Source organism: Pongo abelii, chromosome 1 (genome assembly GCF_028885655.2).
Source record: "Pongo abelii isolate AG06213 chromosome 1, NHGRI_mPonAbe1-v2.0_pri, whole genome shotgun sequence".
NCBI lineage: Eukaryota > Metazoa > Chordata > Mammalia > Primates > Hominidae > Pongo > Pongo abelii.
The window spans coordinates 96,767,817-96,790,665 of NC_071985.2; the positions used below are offsets into that span (position 1 = coordinate 96,767,817).

Sequence of the window (22,849 nt, forward strand, 5' to 3'; positions counted from 1 at the left end):
CATCTCAAAAAAGAAAAAGTTGCTGTTGAAATAAAGCTAACCAAGTGTGGCCAGATACTGGTAAATTCTGCTTCCTTTCCATCTTCAACTCTGCAGCGCGAGGGTAGAGTGGAAGGGAATGTTATTTCCTCTTTTAATACCTGCCCTCCACTTTTGTCTCCTGGGTCCAGGTGTCAACATTGCATACTTGAATACTGGCATCGGAGGACACAAAGGCCCCAGTTTGGCAGACCGACAGCGTGAATACCTTTTAGACATGATCCCTCCCCGGTCTATATCGCAGTCCATCAGTGGACAGAAATAACGCCTGTTCCACTTGTACTGCCCCATCCTTGAATTCTTTATCCCTTTCCTCTTTCATTCCCCCAACTTCTGTCGCATGCAGTGCCTGTACTGGTGCCTACCATACACGGAAAGCAAAACAGAAAAACAGAAGACAAAAAATAGAAATCAGCAAGAAAACACACGCCCTGCCCTGCCACCTCCCCTTTAGTTCACACTGCTGCGATCTGTTCTTCTGCCGCTCTGTCTTCTCTCTCCAATTTTCTTTAACAGTGAGGTGGATCTTTACCTCTGATAGAGGTCAGAATGAGGTCCTGGGGAGAATCTAAGCCCTCCGAAGTGTGTTTCTAAAGTTGTTTTATGCTATAATTATTACCATTTTTAATGATGTTGTGTGTCCTCCCTTTGTTCATTGGACGGTTAAACCTTCCCCCACTCAACCAATCTTTTTCTTTTTCCTTTTCTTCCCTTTTTTTTTTTTTTTTTTTGTAAACACAAATGACATTCAGTTCAATGATACGAGCATTGCAGATTGCAGTAGGGGTTCCAGCTGCCAAGTAGGACATGACTAGGAGTGTTAGGGGCAGAAGTTTTGAATGCACTTAACCAGAGGAGGGCGCGGGATGGGGGGTATCAAAGAAGGATGAATAGCACCCCACCTGTGGGTGTTTGGGGGCTGGACAATTTGGGTGGCAGTGTTTAGTACTAAAGTTGGGCTCTAAGAATGAGGGGAAAGAGCCTGGAGGGAGGAGCTTTAAAACTCAGCCACTCTGGAATTTACCCATAGAAGACGGGGAGAAAGAGGTATGAAGATGGGCTCAATTATGAGCCAGGGAGGATTGAAACTAGGTCCTGCCTTTTTGTATCTTGGGGAAATAAGACCGATCTCCTGACCTCAGTGGGAACATGGAAGTCTATTCCAGGCCAACCAGCCCAAAATTATTTCATCTTGTATTCTTTGTAAAATTCTCCCTCACCCCACCCTGCTTTTAAAAATTCTAATCTATCCCCTCTAACCATAACCCCATCTATAATACAGAGGAACGGCTGTTCCAAGGCTGTTTGCTGGGTGTCCCACAAGTTGGATGGACATAAATGAGTCAACTGACAACAGGAGGAAATAGACTTAGAGGAAAGAAAGGATTTCTCTTCCAACAGTTGAGATTCTCATATTTGCCTATTCTTTCACCCTCTGAGTGCCAGGAGATGAGAGGCTGGGGGTACACAATCAGGCTGGAGTCCTGTCCTTAACTCTGCTGCACCAGCTGCAGAACCAACTGCTCAAAGCCAAACAGCTCATGGCAAAACCAGCTTAGGACCTCTGCTGTACAAATAGTTGTTTCCCCCCTCCCCCCGCCCCCAGAATGATATTAATTTTGCCTTATTTTATTTTATTTTTTTTTAAGCGCTACTAATGTAGAGAATGAATTGAATTGTGCAATGTTGCTGTTCTGGGGACTGGGGAGATTAGCATCCCATTTGCCCACACTGTGGGAAGATGGAGTGGACCAGGCTGTTTTTTGAAGTAAGGGAAGCCCCTTAAAGGTACGGGTTTCTGCTCTTCCTATAGTGTACACCCACCTGCCTCTCTGGCTCCAGAAGCTGCCAGAGTGCACTGGGGGGAATGTTCTCAGCAGAGGAGAATGAGGAGAAGTTTAATATTTTGCCCTTGAAAGTCACCTGAGGAAGTTTCCCCACTTTTATTTTTTAAAATTAAGTAATTTTTTTAAAGAAGGCACTTTTAAAATTAACACACACATGAACTGCACATCTTCCCCATAAGATTTGGAGGTGGGGTGGGAGAAAGAGCTAAAATCAGGCTCAGTTCCCCTACTCTCGCCTCTACTCCCCACACCCCAGTGCCACTGTGGGTGACTATACTGGCCCTACGGGCCTTCCTGGCTTTTTTCTTTCCTCCCTTCCCCCAAATTCATTGAGCACTTAAAGGAGCAGAGATGCAGCCAGTGTCTGGGCTCCCCCAGTGGTGAAATGATCTGGAAGCTAGATGCTAGTAACAGGTAGTGATTGGGTCTTTTTGAGTATTTTTCTGGGGAATGTGGTACCCCTGACTGTAAGTGGTGGGAGAGGGAGGGGGGTTAATGGAACTGGGTCTGGGATTATTTTAAAATTATATATATATATATAAAGATATATTCTTACATCTTTTCTTTGCCCTCTGTGCTTTGAAAGCACTGGATAAATTGTTTGATTTTGCTTTTCTCTCTTCCACAAAATTGGAAGCTTTTTTAAAAAATATTTTCCCCACAAGTCATCTTGCCTTGTGGCATGTCTGTCTAGCCTCTTCCTCCCTCCCTCATGATAAAGTGCCATTTCTGTTACGTCTCCCTCTCCCCAAGCTCAGAGGTGCTCAGAGGTACGAGATGCCCAAGTTTGTCAGTTGAGATTAAAAGTAAGGAACAGAGAATGTGCAATACCGTCTGGCTGGGGGCCATCCCTGCCCTGCCCTGAGCTGAGTCCTTTCCCTGGGAGCCAGGCCACCTTAGAATGGGGTTTGGAAGTAAGATGTGTAGAGTTGGGGAATCATGGAGAAGGAAAGCCTATAGTCGAGTGCCTGCTTAGGTGCTGAGGCCATAGGGGAGATGGTGGAATCTTCCCTGTTTTTATCCCCTCAGGGTCAGTTACATAGAAGCTGCTTCTTGACTAGTATAGCTCGGTGACCCTTTGTTCAACCGCTGAGGTTTGATTTCTTACCCTTTCTTCTCCCCATTTTCATACTCTTCCCAGGGATTAGTGATGGAGGTGAGGTCTCCCTAATCATGGTAAAGTATTAACCTTCCACCTCCTCCCTTCCCTCCTCCTTCCTCATCCTTCTGTCTTCCTCAATTCTTTCTCTTTTTCGTCACTGATTGCCTTGTGTCCCTCCAAGTCTACTTGTTACTATCCATCTCCAGGCTCTGGGCCGTGTAGACACTAAACCTCATGCCCTAAGGACACGAGGCAAGACCCTCTGTTTGGAGCATTATTAGTAGAGTGAGGATCCCACCAGTTCTGCCTGGCTTCCTCCATCCCCAGAGGCACTAAAAGCAGTATTTTAAGGTTGGTGTCTTACTCCCTAGAAGCCTGAAATGGGTGGAATAGCAGTAAGGCTTGGGTAAAACTGGGGGACAGAGGTTCTTATTTGTCGATTTTATTTTATAATTTGACCACAGCATCTGGACTCCCTCTATTCCTGGAATAAGTATTTTTCCCACATTTTTGGATATATGTATGGTAGACAATTTTTTTTTAAGACACAGAGATAAATGTTTTCCTGCTTTGGTTACCTTTCCTTTCCCCTTTAAAAGGAATTAGCTATAGAACTGCTTTGTAAAGATGCTTCTTGATATTTTACTTTTGTTCCTTTTCCCTAATCATTCCCTTTTCTCCCCACTCCTCCAGAAGGCATAACCCTTCTCTCCACACCCCCTACCCCCACCCCAGTCCTAGGCTCCCATCCTTTCCATCAAGACCTTCATTAGCTTACGATATTTGCTGCCGAGATGTTATAACAAGGACTCGTTCATGTATATAAGCTATTTCTTGATCCATTTAAAAGGAATTGTACATTGTGTAGAAAAAAAAAAAAAACCTGAAAAAGAGAAAAAAAAGCCCTAGCCATGGATATTGTGAAACTGTGTTATGTCATTTTGTAATGTGCCCGTTTGTGTATGATCCGTGCAAAAGGGTTTCTGGGGAAGGGGAGGGGGTAGGGAGGCAGGGCTGTGGAGGGTGGGTAGGGGAGTGGGCCGGGCCCAGCACACTGAGACTGGCAGCTGCTCCAACCCCATCCCTCCTTAGAGATGCCACCTCCCCCACCACCCACCCCTAATTTGTGCCTTGCCTCCCCACCCTGGAGTAGTCCCTCCGGGTCACCAGCACTGCCTTGGCAGAGCCCACTCCCTACCCTAACCTGCCCATCCTCCCTGTCCCCCAGCATCAGGTTGATACTGTGGGGAAGTGCTGGGGGTTGGGAGGTAGCCGAGGAATGGGGCAGTTCCCGGGGGCATCGAAACCAAGTATTATTATGAATTGTAATTGTATTTGCACTGTTTTTTTCCTCTGATTGCATCAGCATATATACAATATACCTATATAACAAAATTCAGTGTCAAGCTTTCTTATGCAAGGGATTTCCCCCAACCCACCTCCTCAAAAAAGAAAGAACCTAGTCTTATGGGCCTTTGAGGGTGGATTGTCAGGGGATGATAGAAAGGATTTTAATAAGTCATCCTGAGGAAATTTCACCTAGTGAGAGCCACATCCATCTGCACAGCCTTAGGCTGCGTGAGCCGAGGTGAGGCTGAGCTCCTGTGAAAGCCATGACCTCCTGGTCCAGGACTGTGTAGAGTAAAAAGAACCAACACAAAAGGGGTTGAGGGGGCTACAATCTGGAGACCTGGGGTCTCCTACTAACTTGCTATATGATCTTTGGTAGAGTTAATTTTCTGGGTCTCAATTTTCTTATCTGTGAAGTGAAGAGGGAGATCATCTGGCCACCAAGTTTAAAATTCTATACTTCTCACCTGCCAAAACCAAAACACAACTTGAGGTGAGGAAAGTGTTGGGCCCAGAAACCAGGGAGGAACTGAAAGTGACTCGTGTTGAAGTAGTTATGTGTATGACAATGCTCTTGGAGAACTGCCAGTCCTCTATGGTTACCCTTGATTTGGGAGAGGCAGCAGAGTCACGTCCAGGGCGTCAGACCAGTGACATCTTTGCCTTTATGCCTCTAGTCATCTGAGGGCAGGGACTAGGCCTCAAGCCCCATCTCACAGCCCACCACAGCACCCTTAAGGGTGGTTGACAATTGAATGCCCCAGGTTGGTGCTCTAGTTGTTCACTCCCTTTGTGAGCTACAGGATGTGTAACTTTTCCCCCATCTTGGTGATAAAATAGGAGAGCGCAGACACAGCCCACATTTTGTCTCCTTTCCTCAGATTTCATCTGAACCCCCCTAAAGGCAGCTGTTTCACAGTCTGTCTCCTTCAGGGGCCCAATTTCCCCACAGCCTGGGCTGAGTACGCCTACTCTCTTCTTTAGGTTCTGGGCTGATAAAGCCTGGAGAGGGTACAGGGTGATGGGTGAAGCCCTGGTGAAGGTGGAAGGATAGATTGGGGTTGGGGGGTGGGGAGCAGGGAGGTGGGATGGGGAATGGCCTTCCCTGAATAGGGTGGGTGGGAGGGGAACAAGACCCTTTTGCACAACTCTCTTTAAGTTTCCTTTATTTCTTTTTTAACTCATTCTGATTTTCTGCATTGTGTTTGGGAAATAAAATGAAAAAAACTAAGACCGATAGAAACTGGTTTTCAAAAAGGCAAATACACTCCCATCTGTTTCAGATGCTGCTGAGCATTTCAGCAGTGACAGATTCAAATAATAAGCTAATTTTTGGAGAAAGGATTAAAAGAAAAAAAAACTTTGTAATATTTATCACTTGCAAGCTATGTTTAATAAAGAAAGGAATGGTTTCTAAACTTTCCTGTGGCTTGTGCTTTAGTTATGGGGCTGGGGGTGGCAGTTTGGCAGGAGAATTTTCGGGGTAATTGGGAGATGAGCTATGGCTGTCTTCCCTAGTCAGTCCAGCCATGGACTGAGTACCTTTTGTTTGTATCCTTCTCTTTGATGGTGATGATTATTTAAAGCCCTGACCTACTTCTGTGTTCTTGTTCCCCTCCAACTCTAGCTGGAGCCAGTGTTCTGGAAGCCACCAACCCCACTTTAGTTATCTGATGACTTTAGGTCTAATGGTATCATGGGGAGGGGGCTGGGTCTCCATTCTCTCCTAGGGAAAGGTGTCCCCTAGCAGACCTTGGCCCTTCCCACCACACTGCTCTGGTCTCTAGTGACAGAATCCTTTAGCCAGGCACAGTGCTGCATGCCTATAGCTACTTAGGAGGCTAAGGCAGGAGGATCACTTGAGCCGGGAGATAAGCCTGGGCAATGTAGTGAGACCCCATCTCTATAAAAGAAAATAAATAATCTTTTGTAACGTGCTTGTTCCTCTAGACGGTTGCCTTATTTACCAGCAGGGGTTCACATTGCTCTTTTCTAGTAAACTATCGAATATAGTTCTTTAACAATCTGAATGCAGCATCCCCTGAAAGATCTGGAACTGCACTTTCTCACCATCTCATCACTCCCCTCCCCCAAGTTTTCCTTTCAGCCCAAAGCATTAACCAGATCCTAATTTATTTTTTCCGTTTTGGTTATTTATTTCCAACAAAGCAGTTAGACCAGGCCCAACCAGAGAAGAGGATGTCATTTCCTCAAGGACTTGATGTTTGGGGCTATTCTTAGCCCTCTTGCTCCTCAGCCATGTTTTTTAGTTACAGCTGCTGCTGTGCCTTGTGCAGAGGGTACTATTGTGGAGGACCAGAGCCCAGCCTTTCTGGAGTCTTGTCATTGGTACTAGCATTACTCTATAAGAGCACAGGAGACAGTTTTGGGGTCCTCTAAGCCATGGGCTTTCCTTCCCCCAAGACCCTTCCCTTTTTGGCATAATACTGGGCAGCCTTGGAGAGAGAGTGATTGAGGGAGTGGCTGGGGCTTTGGCTTTGGAGCATGGCAGAGCTGGATGAGGAGGGACTATGGTGCCCTGGATGCCATAGGCTGGTAGAGGGAGAAGTGGGAAAGAGGTGCTCTTTGGACCCCAAGAGTTGAGGGAGGGGAGATGGGGAGTGCTCCCCAGCCTCTGTGCTCATTCTGCAGGCGATTCAAGACTGCCAAAACCCTGACTCAAACTAATCTCTTTCAAAAATAAAATGGGTAAGGAGGCCCCCCTGAGGAGGAGCCACTGCTTTGGATCTGGGAAGGGGGAAATGGGTATTTGGTTTCTCAAGAGAAGCTCATATGAGCTCAGATATTTAAGACTCATGTTGTAGGGAGAAGGGGGGGCAAGAAACTCAGCACCCCCTTTGCCCACCTGCCCATTTGGACCACAAAGAATGCAGGTCGCCTGTCTCTGGGCAGAGCTCAGCTTGGGCACGAGGAGACAGAGACAGATTTTAGACTGGAGGGCTTCAGGTTGTGAGATGGAGGTGATGACAGAGCCTCTTTCCCTACCCCCACTTTGTGGGGAACCCTTAAAGCTATGTGTCTTTGGGCAGGTTCATATTTGTATCAAGAAGAGGTGAATATATTGGATGGGCTTATGAGGCAGGAGTAACTGGGTTGGGGGTAACTCCCAGCTGGGCTTGGTTTACTTTGAGGTTACTTGGTGTGTTGGGGGAGGGGATGCAGATTCTCCCATTTCTTGAGGTCTGGGAGGAACAGAGAAACCACACCCTCTTCTCTCCCGCTATGGCCAGTCCTGCCCCTCCCCGGAGAGGAGCTGAGGGACTTCTGGTTCTTTCCTGACTCCGGGGTGACAGGGACAGGTGAGGTAGATTCTTTGGTGTATCTGGAATTAGTGGCGTCTCGGAGGGAGCCAACTTGGAGGGCCCTAGGCCAAGGCCAGCTGTTCCACAGTCACCTGAGGGTGAAGGAGGTCAGGCCCCTGGACCAAGGCCTCAAACACTCCAGTTTCCCCCACTCATTCCCCATCACTGAATCCGCCTCACCTGGGTGGTGAGTTCAGTCTTCTCCCCTGGCTTCCCTCCACTCTGAGTCTGGCCTTGACGGCGCCCAGCTCTGTCCGAGGCAGTCCGAGGCACTGCCCAGCATTCCTGGGACTCCTGTTTGCAGAGGAGGCTGCCCGGGTAGGAAGGGTCAGCAGCGTGGTCTGTCTGGTGCCTCCCTCTGCCTCGCATGGCTCCCAACCCCTCCTCCTGCTCCATGCTCCCCAGAGATGGAGAGGGTGGACCCCTCTTCATGCTGCTGGATGGCAGGGAACTGGCTCTAGCTCATTTCTGCTGCCCTTGTTCTTTGCTTTGGGAGCCCCAGTTCGCTCTTCCTGGCTCATGGCAGGCCTTCTTCTGCCCCTGGTACCACATAGCTCTGAAAAGAATTGGCTTCCCTTCTCTGCCTGAGTCTCCTCATTGGTAAAATTGATTGGTTGTAGATTGGGGCTCTTTTGCTCTCTTTGGCCCTGTACCACAGTGATGCAGACTGTCTCCCTGGCAGATTTCCCACATTAGCCCTTACCTGGCCCTTACCTATGTCTCCAGCCCAGGAAGAGGCAGAGGAGGCAAACGATGAGGGCAGCCAGGCCCACATGGATGCCCACCACAACCCCAGGCAGTGGGCTGCTCTCACCCTGGCTGCAAGAGCACCCAGTCTTGGACTCTGTGGACACTGTGCCATCTGTCAGAGAGAGGACCAGGGTTGGAGGTGAAGCCCCAGCCCTCTTCCTCCCTGAAGACTGGCAGCCATGAGTCCTATCAGAGGGGCCTGCTCTGGCCCCAGCCCTACTACCCTCCTACCAGACCCCACTTACCAGGAGTGGCCGGGGACACATCACGCAATGAGACAAAGCAGGCACTGCTATTTCCATCCCCATTGCCATTGAACGCCTGCAGCTTGATCTCATAGAGGGCAGCTGGTTCTGCAGGGAGCAGGGGAATGTGAAGGGAACGGGCATTTCTGGGCCAGGAAGCTCAGTACCTGGGGCAAGATCACACTGAGAAAGGCGGGCCTTGAGTGGCACAAGAAGGTTCAGAGCCTCACCCAGGTCTGTGTAGAGGAAGGAGCTGACACTGCTGGCCAGGAGTAGAGGCCCCTCAAAATGGGCAGCAGGCAGCTTGCGGTGAAAGAGTTTGAAGCCTTGGATGGGCCCCAGCTGGGGTGGCAGCTCCCAGGACGCCTGCACAGAGGTGGCATTGAACACTTTGGTGGAGAAGCCCAGGGCAGCAGGGGCTGCAGAGGAAAACAAGCAAACTGGTTGGCAGTCCCTGCCCACCTGAGGCCAGGGACTTTCCAAGGCTGGAGAGGCTGTCACTCACTGCTGCCCGTGGTGGAGGCAAAGATGGGAGCAGAGTCCTGACTGGCACCCTCTGCTGAGTAGGCCCGCAAATGGATGGTATAGGCTGTGGCAGGCTCCAGGTTGGAGAAGATGTGCTCAGAGGTGCCTTTGCTTACGGCCTCTTGGAGCTCCGGGCCAGATGGCTCTGAGGAGCAGAGCAGCATCTTCTCACTAGCCATGTCCCCGCACCCTCACAAACTGGGGACGAAGCCCCTCTTGGTGCCTGGCTGGGCCAGCCAAGTCTCCAAGGAGAGCAGGGAAGGGAGCTACAGAAGTTGGAGCTAAGCTGAGAAAGGATGAGGATGAGGATGAGGAAAGGGCCTAGAGTCAAGCTGAAAAGCAGTAAGGAAGCACCAAAAGACCATGTACAGAGGCAGCCAGCCCAGAGAACCACAGGCCCAGAGGCCTGGGAAGAATCCAGAAGGGTCTGGGGTCATGGAGGAGACTGGGGCCCAGAGAGTGAGAGGGACTCGCCCAGGACATCAGCAGTCAGGAGCAGAGGTGGGCTGGTGCCAGGGACTCCTGGCCCCTGGCCCTGCTCTGAGCTCAAAGCCCTCTCCACCCACCCACACCCATCTCCCACAGGCCGGAGGTGCAGCACATAGCCAGTGATGTCCCCACTGGAGGGGGTTGGCTCCCAGGACACTCGAATGGCAGAAGTAGAGAGAGCCATGGCACGCAGGCCCCTGGGGACAGGGGGTGGCTCTGGGCCTGCATCACAGCCAGGCGGGCACTGGCCTGGTTGGAGCCCGCGCTGTTCTCTGCCACGCATTGATAGATGGCCTCATCCTCAACTGAAACCCCTGCCAGCATCCGCGTACTAGAGAAAGACAAACTCAGCTGCTGGGAGCCCTTTCCCACCAAGCCTTAGTGGAGTGGCCCTAGAGGAGGAGGCTGTGTGGGGACGTTACCTGTAATGGAGCAGTCAGGGCAGAGCCTCCTGGGGGAGGGGGGAATTGCTTGAAGTAGAAGGTAACTTGCTGGGGGTTTGTGGATGGGTGTGGATTTTTGAGATTTAGGTAGTGAGTGTTGCATGTAGGTGGACGCCCAGGGTGGGTAGGGGGAGCTACCATTGCCAGTGGGCAGTGGGGAGTGGTGAGACATGAGTACCTATTGTTGTGAGTCAGCCTGATGTTATCCCCAGGACTCAACACCTTCCCATTCTCCAGCCAGACCAGACGGGGCTCAGGAACGCCCTGGGCCATGCAGGTGAAGATGGCACTGCTGCCCCGAGGCTTGGATAAGGACTGTGGCCACTGGACAAACTCAGGGGGAGCTGGACAGGCAATAGCATGGAGGAAGGCGCCGTGAGACCCAGCCTCTTGCCTCCTGCCCTGGACCTTCTCCAGATCCAGGCTCCTGTCAGGGAGCTGGGGTGCTCCAGCACTCTCCCCACCCAGTTGGGCCCTTGGGGCTCACCCTGCACGAGCAGGACGCCCTGCGCTGTGCGCCAGACACGGGTGCCTGGCCGATTGGTGGCGCAGACATAGACACCTGAGTGCTGGACTGACATGTCGGAGATCATGAGATTCTCGGTGCCCAGAACTTGGATGCCCTCCACGCCGATGGAGCGGCCATCTGCAAGAAGGCGTTGGGGGGTCAGGCTGGGATAGGACAAGGGCACAGGGCTCTGAGAGACAGGGGCGGGGGGGAGGCTGTGCACCCAGGCGGCTCCAGGAGACAAGCGGCCAAGGGTGACCGGTGGCAATGCACTCCAGCACTGCCGTCTGGTGCACTGTGAGGGTCAGGTTCTGAGGCCCGGACAGGATCTCTGGCTCCTGCAGCAGCCTCGGGGGTCCCACTGTGTGGTGGAAACAAGCAAATTGGATCAGGAAAGGAGAACCTCCTTCCAATACTCAACTTCTACTCCAAGCACACTCATCCAGCCCACAAATGTCACCAGACCTCAGAGGTGTGCTTTGCAGCTGCTATTCCATCCCCAATTTACAGATTTTAAAAATGACCTGCCCAAAGTCCCATGGGAGTAGCTATCAGGCTGAAGGTCTGGTAGACTGGGGGTGGGGAGAGAGAGGAGAGTGAGCATTCTCCTCCTGCAAACCCTGTGGGTGGCCCCACCTTCCCTGGGCGCCTCACCCTGAGGGGCAGTTAGAGGCACCCACAAAGTTAGTAGGAGGCGCTCCCTCAGAAAGCATGACCAGCCTCCTAAGACCTCAGCCTGCTTAGCTGCTTAGGAGGGATGTAAGTGTTTTCCCAAAGTAACTCTTGTTTTGGGTCTAAATCACATCTTCATTTTATGCCATGCTCCCCTGTTCCATTAGTTTATTCAACAGGTCAAAACTGGGGGCTCCCATGTGCCAGGCAGCGCCCTCACACTGGGAGCACAGTTGTGAACAACATCGTGTGAAACAGAGCTGTGCTTTCCGTAGGCCATCATCCCCATTTTCTTCACTACCTTGTATCATGTGAGAACTTAACGTGTCTTTAACCTTTCATAAATGCCCTTTATTAAGAATGTCTCAGATAAAATGTGTTTCTAAAATGAAAGTTTCTCAAGGGCTGCTCTAAAGTCTTACACATCTTTATCCCTCAAGATGTAAGATTGTGTTTTGTTCATTCATTTATTCAGCAACTATAGATTGAAGGCCTACTTTGGGCCCAGCCCTTCTCTATTTGCCTCTTGCAAGCTGCAGTACAGGCTGTGGGCTGCCTTGGAATCTCCTGGCCTCATTTAAAGAGACTGTGTCCTGCCTGGCCAGACAGTTCAGTGAGGGGAGGCTGGGCCACCCGGGCCGACCCCTTCCCCATGCCAGGCATTGGCTGCGAGCCCCACACATTGTCCCATTTTGCCCTCACCACAGCCTGTGTGCGGAGTACTGTTATTTCCCCCATTTACATGAGAAGATCAAGGATCAGAGAGGTTAAGTAACTTGCCCAATGACAGAGGCACTGGCAGAACTGGGGGACTCCCTGGATCTTGGTAGCACTGAACAGCTGACAAAGAGGATCCCCTCTTTAGCCGCTGTGAGCTCCTTGAAGTCTGGGAAATTCTCACCCTGGTGCACGCCCAGGGTAAGTGCCTGCCCAGGTGTGTGCGGTTGAGTGCATTAGGGGTGAATGGCTTGGAGCCTTGGTCCCCAGCTCCTGCCCCTGGGGAAGACTACTCTGACACCAGCTCCTTTAGGCAACCCTTGAGCCTTCGGTTTCTGGTTGGTCCTCTGCCCTCAACAGGCGCCTGCTCCTCCTGCTAACCTCCTGTCGCTCTCTGGCCATTCGTCTCCCTGCTCCGCGGGCAGCAGAATCCTATGTCTGCTCGATAGCCTTGAGAGACATAGCCTCCTGCCCTGCCCTCCTGCCCCAGACTGTGAATAGGAACGGGACGCCACAGGCCAGAGGGACCCCACCGGGCTCCTCTCTGCTCTTGCAGAGGAGCCGCTGACCCCCACCCTCGCTTTGAGTTTCTAAGTCAGTTACAGATCAGAAACACAACCGTTCCCCCTTCCCCTGCCAGTCTTCAGTTTAAAAATTATATACCGGCCGGGCGCGGTGGCTCATGCCTGTAATCCCAGCACTTTGGGAGGCTGAGGCGGGCAGATCACGAGGTCGAAAGATTGAGACCATCCTAGCCAACATGGTGAAACCCCATCTCTACTGAAAATACAAAAATTAGCCAGGTGCGGCGGCGGGCGCCTGTAGTCCCAGCTACGTGGGAGGCTGAGGCAGGAGAATCGCTTGAACCCGGGAGGCGGAGGTTGCAGTAAGCCGAGATGGCGCCACTGCACTCTAGCCTGGCGACAGAGCGAGACCCCGTCTAAAAAAAAAAAAAAAGATATAGCCTTCGGTGAAATTTTGTCAGAGATGTTTTGAAAGTTCGCCCAGGTGCGGCGGTGGTGTGCCGTGGTACCCTTGCTTATTTATACCCTGGAGCCTCCTAGTGGCTGATTCAGGCATGACTTTCCCTCACAGACACCTGTGGCATCTCCGGTTTAGGCAGGGTCTAACCTGCCTCTCCTGCTAGGCACCAGCCCCTCATAGGCTCTGCTGTGGCCTTCACTTTGGGCACAAAACTCTCCCACCCCATTTGGCCTGCAAGTGGGGTCATCCTGGGTGTTTCATCTCAGGTACAAAGCTATTTTCATCCTCACCCCAAGAAGGAGATGTGCAAGTGTCCATGCACACATGCACATGTACATGCAAGCACAGACACATACACGAACACATGCACATCTACACGCCATGTGTATGGGGGCCGCATGTTCAAGACACAGGCTGGCTCAGCCCCAACGCTAGACCCTCCAGAGCTCCCACTACCCTCTGGATCAAGTCCAAACTCCTTTCACAGTATGCCTTGCCTACTCGCCAACATTAACTTTGCTACCCTGAATTCTGCCCATTCTGTGGTCCAGCAACACAGAACTGCCTGTGTGAACTTTGTTGTCCTCACCCTTGTGCATTTGTCCAAGGAAATGCCCCCGCCCTGCCCTCCTGACCTTGGCTTGCCTCTCTCCACTCACCCTTCAACACCCAGCTTGGGGTAGCTTACTCCAGAAGCCCCTGACAATCCTTGCCCACAGCCCAACCCTGGGTTCCCACAGCACCACCTTCTCTCTCAGGTTGTGAGCTCCAGGAAGCCAGGGATGGCTCAAGCCTGCTGCCCTCCCACACCTGGCACAGTGCTTAACATGTCATAGGTGCTCAAAATGCCTGCCTGTCCCATGTACAACCACAGCAACCATACCCTCCTCTCTGCCCAGTGCCCACACTGGGCCTGGCTTACCACTCAGGGTCAGCTGGGCATCCTGGCTGTGGTGGGTACTGGCCACATTCCGTGCCACGCAGCGGTAGGTTCCCACGTCAGCCTGGCTCACACTGGTGATGTGGAGGATGCCACTAGGCAGCAGTGTGACCCTGAGGATGCAGAGGTCAGGGCTCCATGGCCTGTGCCCTGGCCCACAGCCCACCGTCCCATTGCACTCCTGGCAGGTGCTCACCGGTGGTTGGCAGTATTCAGGGCTGTGCCATTGTGCTCCCAGGAAATGGATGGCTCAGGCACCCCCTGGATCAGGCACTGGAAGCGAGCAACTCCACCCCGCTCCACCTCAACGGATTCTGGATGTTGGTGGAAGCGGGACAGACCTAGAGGATGGGGGCGCCGCTTGGGCACCTGCAGAGCTGGCCCTGGGCTATCCCCCCACAACCAAGTCCCAGGGCTGGGCCGCACCTCTATGCCCACATCTGCCACATCCTCTTCAGTATGGAGCCCTGCAGCCTCATATCTAGGACTTCTGTGGGCCATGAGCACTTTGCCTTCCTCCATTACAAAAATTTTAAATCATAGTTTACAATGGCATTGGAATATAGACAAATATAATCCAGTCTGGACTCATTTTTACGTATTTATTATTATATTCATTTTTTTCTTCTGGTTTTGAAGAAGTTAAAACATTTTTGTGGGCCCCTAAAAGAATCAGAGGCTCTACCAGTGTGTACACTGTGTCTAATGGCGGGGCTGCCCCTGCTCAGGCCCACTCTCAGCGACTCTAGGACCCATGGGTTCCTTCTGTGGGTGCCCCACGAACTCTCATCCCCCAATCCCAGGAGCAGCCCTGTCACTTACTTGCCAGCTGTACCCGGGCCCGTCGGCTCACCAGCCGCCCGTAGCGGTTCTGGGCCACACAGTGGTACTCGTGGGCACGGGAAGGGAGGCTCCGGCGGGAAGGCAGGGTGGCCAGATGCAGGGAGCCATCTGGCATCACGGTGGCACCACTGTCATTGGCTAAGGCCAGCCCATCCCGCTACCAGGAAATGGACACAGGCGGCTCACCCTCCACCTGGCAGGGCAGCACCAGTGGGTGCTCCCGCACAGCCCCTGTGTCCCCCGGCTCCTGCACGAAGGCCAGCTCGGAGCCTGCAGCACGGCCTGTAGGGACAGCCAGCACAGCCTGGACACGGCGGCCCCCTGAGGCCCACCCTCTGTCCACCACCTCCCCCACGGCTTTGACTCCCTCCCAGCCTTGGCAAGGGGCAAGGAACAGGACTTGACCTTAGGGAGACTTTGGGTCAGCAAAGGCAGAACAAGGAAGAGAGGGCAGGGCCTGGCCATGTGAGGAGCAGGGCGGGCCACTGTCCGGCTGGCGGGTGCGGTGTGGGCCTGGCGGGCCGGCTGTGATTGATGGCCTCTTTCAGCTGGGCCTTGGCAACGGGGAGGGGGTGGGGCGGTCACAATGGTGAGGTCAGGGGCTGAGGTGTGGGCATTGTGCTCCTCAGGGAACAATGGGATCGCCCCCTCCTCCCCCACTGGCCCATCTGCCTGTCTGCCCGCAGGGTCAGCTTCCCAGGACTCCTGGCTCTCCCCCTTCCCCCTCCCACCACCAGGACCCTGGCCTCTGAATAGGGAAGGAACACACTTACACTCACACACACTCATTCATGGACACACACACACTTGGATTAAAAATCACAACCTCACTGGCCACCAGGTCTTCTAGACACAGACAGATTCCATCCCAGACACACACTCAAGGAGGCCCCAAACACAGGTCACCCATAGATGTCCCTACAGACTCAAAGTCACAAATACATAAGCACAGGGCCACAGACACTAACAGCACAGGCCCAGAAATGCATGAGCAGAGCTGTGAACCCACAGCCTCCCTTCCCACACACCCCCATAAATACAATAACTCAGCCTGTAAGGCTGAGCCAGGACCCCCAGCAGATGGGGTGGATGGGCGGGCAGACAGAGCCTCCAAGGGGCACATGGGCAGGGGGCTCAGCCAGCCTTGTTTGGCTCAGGGACATCTGTGGGGAAGCCTCTGGGGCCCCGCCTCTGCATGCCCCGCAGTCTGCTCAGCCACTTGCCTCACGTGGCCCCCAGGTCCCCTTCTAGCCACTGCGCCCCAAAGCCTGGGCTCCTAGAGCACCCCCCATGGCTCTCCCGCAGCCCTGCCTGCCGCTCCTGCTCACCCCTCTCCTCTGCTGTCCTCAGGGTTTCTCCACCTCCACTCCGGCCACCTCCATCCCTCTGTTCCCCCAACCTTGCCCCCCAACTCTCCCACCCCTATGCCTGCCTCTTTTTCTTCCCCGTCCCTCTGCCCTGGCTTTCCCTATGGCCCCCATAGCCCATCCTCTTACCCCAGCCTGGGAGCAGCAGCAGCAGCAGCAGCAGCCCCATGTCCCTGCCAGGCCCAGCCCCTCAGCCTGGGCAACTTCCCCAGCAGCCCCAGTCTCCTGCCTTCAGCCTGGGGGCCCTTGGGCTGTGGGCATTCCCCACCCCGCACTTTGGCGCACAATGTGGAGGCCCTGGTCTTGCTTTGGGGAGCCCAGGTTCTGGCGCGCCAAGCTCTGGGGTCAAGGCTGAAGGCTAATGTCCTTGCCTTCGTGTTCCTGGAGCTGGGTCTCTCTCTGCTTTCAGCCTGAGCCCCCTCCCCACTCCTATCCCCACTGTCCCCTCCTCCCAGGGCCAGGACCCAGACACTGAGACAATTGGGGCGGGGAAAGGGGGTGAGGGCCAATGAGAGCAGGGCAAAGTTGGGGGGTCAGACCCGCCCCTTTCTCAGCTTCCAGAAATCTCTCCCAGCCCATCACCCACCCCTTACTCCCTCTCAAACTTTGACTGAATGAGAGTGAAGTTCTAGGAGGAGTTGGGGCATCCAGTCCCCCAAGCCCATCCCTGGGGATCCACGTCCTGGACAGGGGTGGCTTGGAGTCTGATTTGGGGGTCCTGGGGAGGGGTACAGAGCCCTCACTCTCCTAGTAGAGTCGCTGTCCCAGGTGCTGAGCCTGGGCCTGAAGTGGGGGACCTCATCCCATTAGTTCAGTCCCAGCCCCGCAGCCCCAGCACCATTCATAGTGTCACTTTCCAAAGCTGTTCTCTCTATTCTTATTGGGACAATGGATTGGGGCCGCCAGGGGCCGGGAGGCTGCCAGCCAGTGGGAGGTGGAGGACCAGCCCCATCCTAAAGAGAAGAAAAAAACCCAGGCCTCCCGCCCCTTGCCAGGCTGGCCACTTAAAACATGCAAAAAGAGGGACTACCCTTCCGCCAAAGGAGCCTGGGACTCAGGCAAGAGCTGACTTTGAGACTTGCTATTTCTGGAGGATACCCTCCCCTAAACTCTACCCTACTGAAAAAGAGCATAGCTTAGGAAAGATGACAGGGGTACCAGGGATGTATGGGAGTATCTGTGAGAGGCAATAAGGGGGAAGGCTGGGCTGGGGGAGTCTCGTGTGGCAGAGAATGAGGCCCCATCACCCAGCTTCCAACCCTAGGAGCTCCAGCCTGTCTGGCCCCTGACTCAGTCTCCCCCTGAATCCCAGTCCCCTTGCCCGCTCCCGTCAGCCTCTGCATCTGGCCTTGCCCTGCCCACTTGAGGCTGCCCCTTGCCTCTTCAGCACAAACTCTCACCCTCAGTCTTCGCCCCTGCTTGCTCAGCTGCCTCTCCGGCTTGTCCCACCTTGCTCACAGGCTTCAGAATCAACTCAAGCCATTGTCCCTCCCAACTCAGCCTCCTCCTCCCAGACAGCAGTCCTTGGTGTCTGTGTCCCAGGACGAGGCTACCCCTAGCGGAGACCTCCGTGGGACAGGAGAGCGAGCAGCCTCCCCCTGGGGCCTCCTCGTCCCAGCCCTGCATCTCTCTGTCCCGGAGCCTCCTATGAGGGTTCCCGCTGCTTCCCCAGAGGGGACCCCTGAGTCACGGCGGTGGCCTGGGTAGGGAAAGGCGCATAGGCCCTGGGGTCAGACGTGGAACAAATCACTAGCTGCGTGTCCTTGCGTAGGCAAATTTGCCTTTCTTTTTTTCTTTTTCTTTTCTTTTTTTTTTGAGACAGAGTCTCACACTGTCGCCCGGGATGGAGTGCAGTGGCGCGATCTCAGCTCACTGCAACCTCCGCCTCTGGGTTCAAGTGATTCTCCTGTCTCAGTTCCCCGAGTAGCTGGGATTACAGGTGCCCGCCACCACGCCCGGCTAATGTTTTGTATTTTTATTAGAGGCAGGGTTTCTCCATGTTGGCCAGGCTGGCCTTAAACTCCTGACTTCAGGTGATCTGCCCACCTCGGCCTCCCAAAGTGCTGGAATTACAGGCGTGAGCCACCACTCCCGGCTGGATTAGTGACCTTAAAAGAGGAGGAGAGATCTCTCCACGTGCACATACTAAGGAAAGGTGCGTGGTGACTCCAAGGAAACTCAGGCCTCTGCAAGCCAGGGAGGGGCCCTCGCCGGGAACGGGATTGGCCGGCACCTTCAGGCTTGGACTTTCCAGCCTCCAGTACTGTGAGAAATAAAGTCCTGTTGTTTAAGCCATGTAGTGTCTGGTGTTGTGGCAGCCCGAGCTGACTCAGACACCCCATCTCCCGGCCAGCTTCCCCTGCTGCTGTCAGAACTGCCCACTCTCCAACAGCTACTGAGAAGATGCATCACTGACTGCGCCACTTGCCTGTCACCTCCGAATCCACACTCCAGCATGGCTCACAGGACTAAACAGCCATCCCATCTTAGCCTAGTGATCCTCGCCTCTCTGCCATCTGTTCACCTGTAAGAGGGGAGAAGGTCAAGACCTGCCTTTCACAGTTGCAAGGACAAAGTGAAATGCGGTGCTAAGGGCCAAGCACTTCCTCTTTTTTTAGAAGAGATAAATTTATTTTTTGAGACAGGGTCTTACTCTGCTGACCAAGCTGGAGTGCAGTGGCAAGATCACAGCTCACTGCAATCTCCACCTCCTGGGCTCAAGTGATTCTCCCACCTCAGCCTCCCGAGTAGCTGGGACTGCAGGTGTGTGTTACCACGCCAGGCTATTTTAAAAATTTTTTCATAGGTATGTAGAGAGAGGGTCTCACTATATTGCCCAGGCTGGTCTTGAACTCCCGGACTCAAGCGATCTCCCCACTTCAGCCTCCCAAAGTGCTGGGATTATAGGCATAAGCCACTGTGCCTGGCCCACTTCCTCTTTTTTTCTAGGAACAGCTTTACTGAGATATAATTTACATAGCAGAAATTTCACCCATCACCCATTTAAGGAATTCAGTGTCTTTCTGTATATTTTCAGAGTTGCACGACCATTACCACAATCTATTTTAAAACATTTCATCACCCCAAAAAGAAACTTAGTACCCACTAACATTCACTCCCCATCTGCCCTCTCTCAGCCCCTGCCAATCACCATTCTTCTTTCTGTTTCTATGAATATGGCTACTCTGGGTACCTCATATACAGTGGAATCATATGATATTTGTCCTTTCGTGTCTGGCTTATTTCACTTAGCGTAATGTCTTCAAGTTTCATCCATCTTGTAGCCTGTCTCGGAACTTCATTCTTTCTAATCCCTGAATCAGATTCCATTGCATGGATAGACTGCATTTTGTTTATCTGCTCATCAGGAGACTGACATTTGGGTTGTTTCCACTTTTTGGCTATTATGAGCAATGCTGCTACAAACATCCGTGGAAATGTTTTTGTGTGGACGGATGTCTTCTATTCTCCTGGGCATGCGCCTAGGAATAGAGTTGCTGGGTCACATGGTAACTGTATTTTGAGGAACCGCCAAACTGCCTTCCACAGTGACTGCAGCATTTTACGTTCCAAGCACTTCTTTTTATAACACTCAGGATAGGAGTTAACTTTTATTGGTCCCAGGCCCCTTTGAGAATTTGATTAAAGCCTCCCTCCTGCCACCAAGGGGATAGACCCACACTCCCTGGAACGCTGGCAAACGCCGTCCTGACGCAGGCTAGGAAGCTCCATCCCAGGGATGGAGCCCGGAATAGCCTTGGAGCTCAGGAAACGCTGCCAACATGGACTTGCTGAGAACTGCCCTCCTTCCCTCCCTCTCCAACAATTGCCTATTGGCTCAACCCCGAACAGTCCTCTGGCGTCATCTGAGGTTTCACAGCTGCCCAGGCTTTCCTGGAATAACGTCCCTGGAAAGTCTCAGCTGGCAGATAGAATCCCCCGAAGAGTCCCCAAGCACGCCCAGGACACTGTCTCTTTTCTCAGCCACCTCCTCTCTCCTCTCAGCCTGGTCCTCTGCCTCTCTCCGAGCCTTTTTTCTGCCTCTTCCCTTCTCTGTCCATCTCCATCGACCTTCCCATCTGTGGTCGGCAGAATAGGGCCCTGGAGAGATCCAAGTCCTCATCCCCGGAACCTATGAATGCGCTAAATTACCTGGCGGGGAGGAATTAAGGTTGGTACAGCTGATCCTAAAGAGGTGCTCCGGGATTATACAGGTGGGCCCAATGCCATCATGAGGGTCCTTAAAAGCGGAAGAGGAAGGTGGAGGAGAGGAGAGGGAGATGTGGCCGCAGAGGAGAGCCAGAGACGCGATGTGCAGGAGGAAGGGGTCACAGCCAAGGATGCCGGGCCTCTAGAAACCGGAAAAGGTGAGGAAGCGCATGCTCCCCTAGAGCCTCCAGAAGGAAACGTAGCCCTGCCAACGCCAATTTTAGGCCAGAAAGCCCTGTCAGGCGTCTGACTGCAAAGCTATCAGATCAGACATTCATGTTTGAAGCCCTTATGTCTATGGTAATCTGTTACAGCCCCCGCAGGAAACGCACGACTCCTGTGGGCTCCGTCTCTGATGTTCAATCCAGGGCGGGGCATTTCACACCGGCTTTCATGCGTGTCTCCCCCGGAGCGAGCTCCAGGAGGGCGGGGACTTTGTGGTGCTCCCAGCTATGTGCCCAGAGCAGAGTCTGGCACAGGATGGGCTCTCAGTTAATGTTTGTTAAGGGGAAGAGGTGCCGGGCGTGGTGGCTCGCGCCTGTAATCCCAGCACCTGATCACTTGAGGTCAGCCTGGGCAACAGGGCAAAACCCCATCTCTACAAAAAATTAGCCGGGCACCTGTAGTTCCAGCTACTCGGGAGGCTGAGACAGGAGGTTCATTTGAGCCTGGGAGGCAGAGGTTGCCATGAGCCAAGAAAGCGCCCTGCACTCCTGCCTGGGTGACAGAGTGAGGACCCTGTCTCAATAAAGAAAAAAAAATTACAAACGTTTTCTTCATAACCACAATGCCATTATCATATATGACAAAATTTCTTAATAATTCCTTAATATCATCTAATACCTAGTCCTTAACCAAATATCCCTGATTGTCTGAAAAATGTCTTTCTACTGTTTTTCTGTTTTGAATCAAACACAAGGTTTATACACTGCATTTGATTATTGTGTCTCTTAATGATCTTATCAAAGGTAAACACCCCCAACCCTCACCCTTATATGTCATTGAATTGTTGAACAGACTGGGTAAATTTTCCAGTAAAATTTTGCATGTTCTGGATCTGTCTGATTTGTGTGTGTGTGTGTGTGCTATTGAATACGTTCCTCTATAAATGGATGTTGGCTCAGAGGCTTGGTTTATTCAGGTTCCACTTTTAGGCAAGAAGACTTTATTGGTGGTATTTTATGCTGCACACTGCATTCAGGAGATGCACAATATCTGGTTGTCTTACTGTCAGTGATTCTAAAATTGATTAGGGGCTACAGGTGCTGATAACCTGATCCCTCCAAGATTCCTTGTCAATCTTTTCTTTTTTTAATTTTTTTCTTTGAGATGGACTTTCACTCTTCTTGCCGAGGCTGGAGTGCAATGGTGCAATCTCAACTCACTGCAACCCCCGCCTCCTGGGTTCAAGTGATTCTCCTGCCTCAGCCTCCTGAGTAGCTGGGATTACAGGGGCATACCACCACACCCAGCTAATTTTGTATTTTTAGTAGAGACGGGGTTTCACCATGTTGGCCAGGCTGGTCTCAAACTCCTGACCTCAGGTGATCCACCTGCCTTGGCCTTCCAAAGTGCTGGGATCACAGGCGTGAGCCACCATGTCTGGCCCTTCGTCAACCTTTTCTTTCTTTCTTTCTTTTTTTTTTTTTTTAAGAGACGAGGTCTCCCTGTGTTGCCCAGGCTGGAGTGCAGTGGCTATTCACAGGCACAATCATAGTTCTCTGCAGCTTCAAACCCCTGGGCTCAAATGTTCTCCCTCTGCAGCCTCCCAGGTGGTTGGGACTACAGGCATGTGCCACCACACTCAGCCTCATCAACCTTTTATCCAATAGTCATATCTATTGGTAATAATTGCCTGACAGTTATTTCATTAGGGGTTGCAAAATGCTGATTTTCCAGTTCTGTCATTCCTTTCTCATTTATTAACTGAAATTCTTCTGTAAAGAATGTTCCCTCATCAACTAGGACAATTTGGTAACCCTGAAATTCAGTTCACATGGGAAAGAAGGGAGAGTGCTTAGTTTTTTCCTTTGTTTGCCAATTTTCAGAGTAAGGAGTTGGTACTCTGTCCAATGTGTTTCTTTTTCTCTCTCCCTTTATCCATCTTCCCTTTAGTACAAGTCTCTTTAGTGGGAGTTTGCACTGATACTTTTTTTTTTAATTCAGTGTTTCTGCTGCAATCTCTCTGAGGTTCAATTTGTCTCTCTTAGGCCAGTGGGAGTTCAGTGTCCGTTTGCTATTCCCCCGTTCTTTGTTATCTTTGCTTTCTGGAACCATCTGCCCCAGTCTCATTCAGAGTATTTTCTCCCCCAGACCTGAGATCAACCATTCCTCCAAGGGTGCCAGGATTTTTATTCAATTAGTTTTATTTATACTAAAATACTTTTTCTTTTTATCTGGAAATATTGACCCCTAATATATGCACTGTTATACAATATGCCATTAAATAGTTTCAAGTAATAACACCCATATTACCTTTAACAAAACATTGCCAAA

General features: G+C 52.1%; 2 protein-coding genes across 15 annotated transcripts in view; one reads left to right on the forward strand and one right to left on the reverse strand.

Annotated features, from left to right (window-relative positions):
* GATAD2B (GATA zinc finger domain containing 2B) overlaps positions 1-3,914 on the forward strand; it is a 117,169-nt gene extending 113,255 nt beyond the window's left edge. For all 5 annotated transcript variants that reach the window (XM_024249808.3, XM_054552958.2, XM_054552943.2 and 2 more), the window contains one exon: positions 171-3,914. In XM_024249808.3, the coding sequence (XP_024105576.1) occupies positions 171-304 (134 nt within the window). In that variant the 3' untranslated portion in view covers positions 305-3,914. The remainder of the gene's footprint in view (positions 1-170) is intronic.
* LOC129058720 (immunoglobulin superfamily DCC subclass member 3-like) lies at positions 1,815-17,163 on the reverse strand. 10 transcript variants are annotated; one of them, XM_054552976.2, is made up of 10 exons: positions 16,274-17,163; positions 14,131-15,331; positions 13,917-14,047; positions 10,845-10,982; positions 10,601-10,759; positions 9,162-9,326; positions 8,657-9,075; positions 8,376-8,523; positions 7,842-7,971; positions 1,815-6,701 (listed from the first exon to the last, which is right to left on the reverse strand). In XM_054552976.2, the coding sequence occupies exons 2-10, from the start codon at positions 14,454-14,456 to the stop codon at positions 6,605-6,607; spliced, it is 1,713 nt and encodes a 570-aa protein (XP_054408951.1). In that variant the 5' UTR covers positions 14,457-15,331; positions 16,274-17,163; the 3' UTR covers positions 1,815-6,604. The 10 variants fall into 10 exon arrangements, with proteins under 10 accessions (XP_054408951.1, XP_054408956.1, XP_054408963.1 ...); XM_054552981.2 differs by lacking the exon at positions 16,274-17,163 and having other exon boundaries at positions 14,131-14,275; positions 14,757-16,181; XM_054552988.2 differs by lacking the exon at positions 16,274-17,163 and having other exon boundaries at positions 8,657-8,764; positions 8,887-9,075; positions 14,131-16,181.
* Between the last annotated feature and the right edge of the window lie 5,686 nt (positions 17,164-22,849).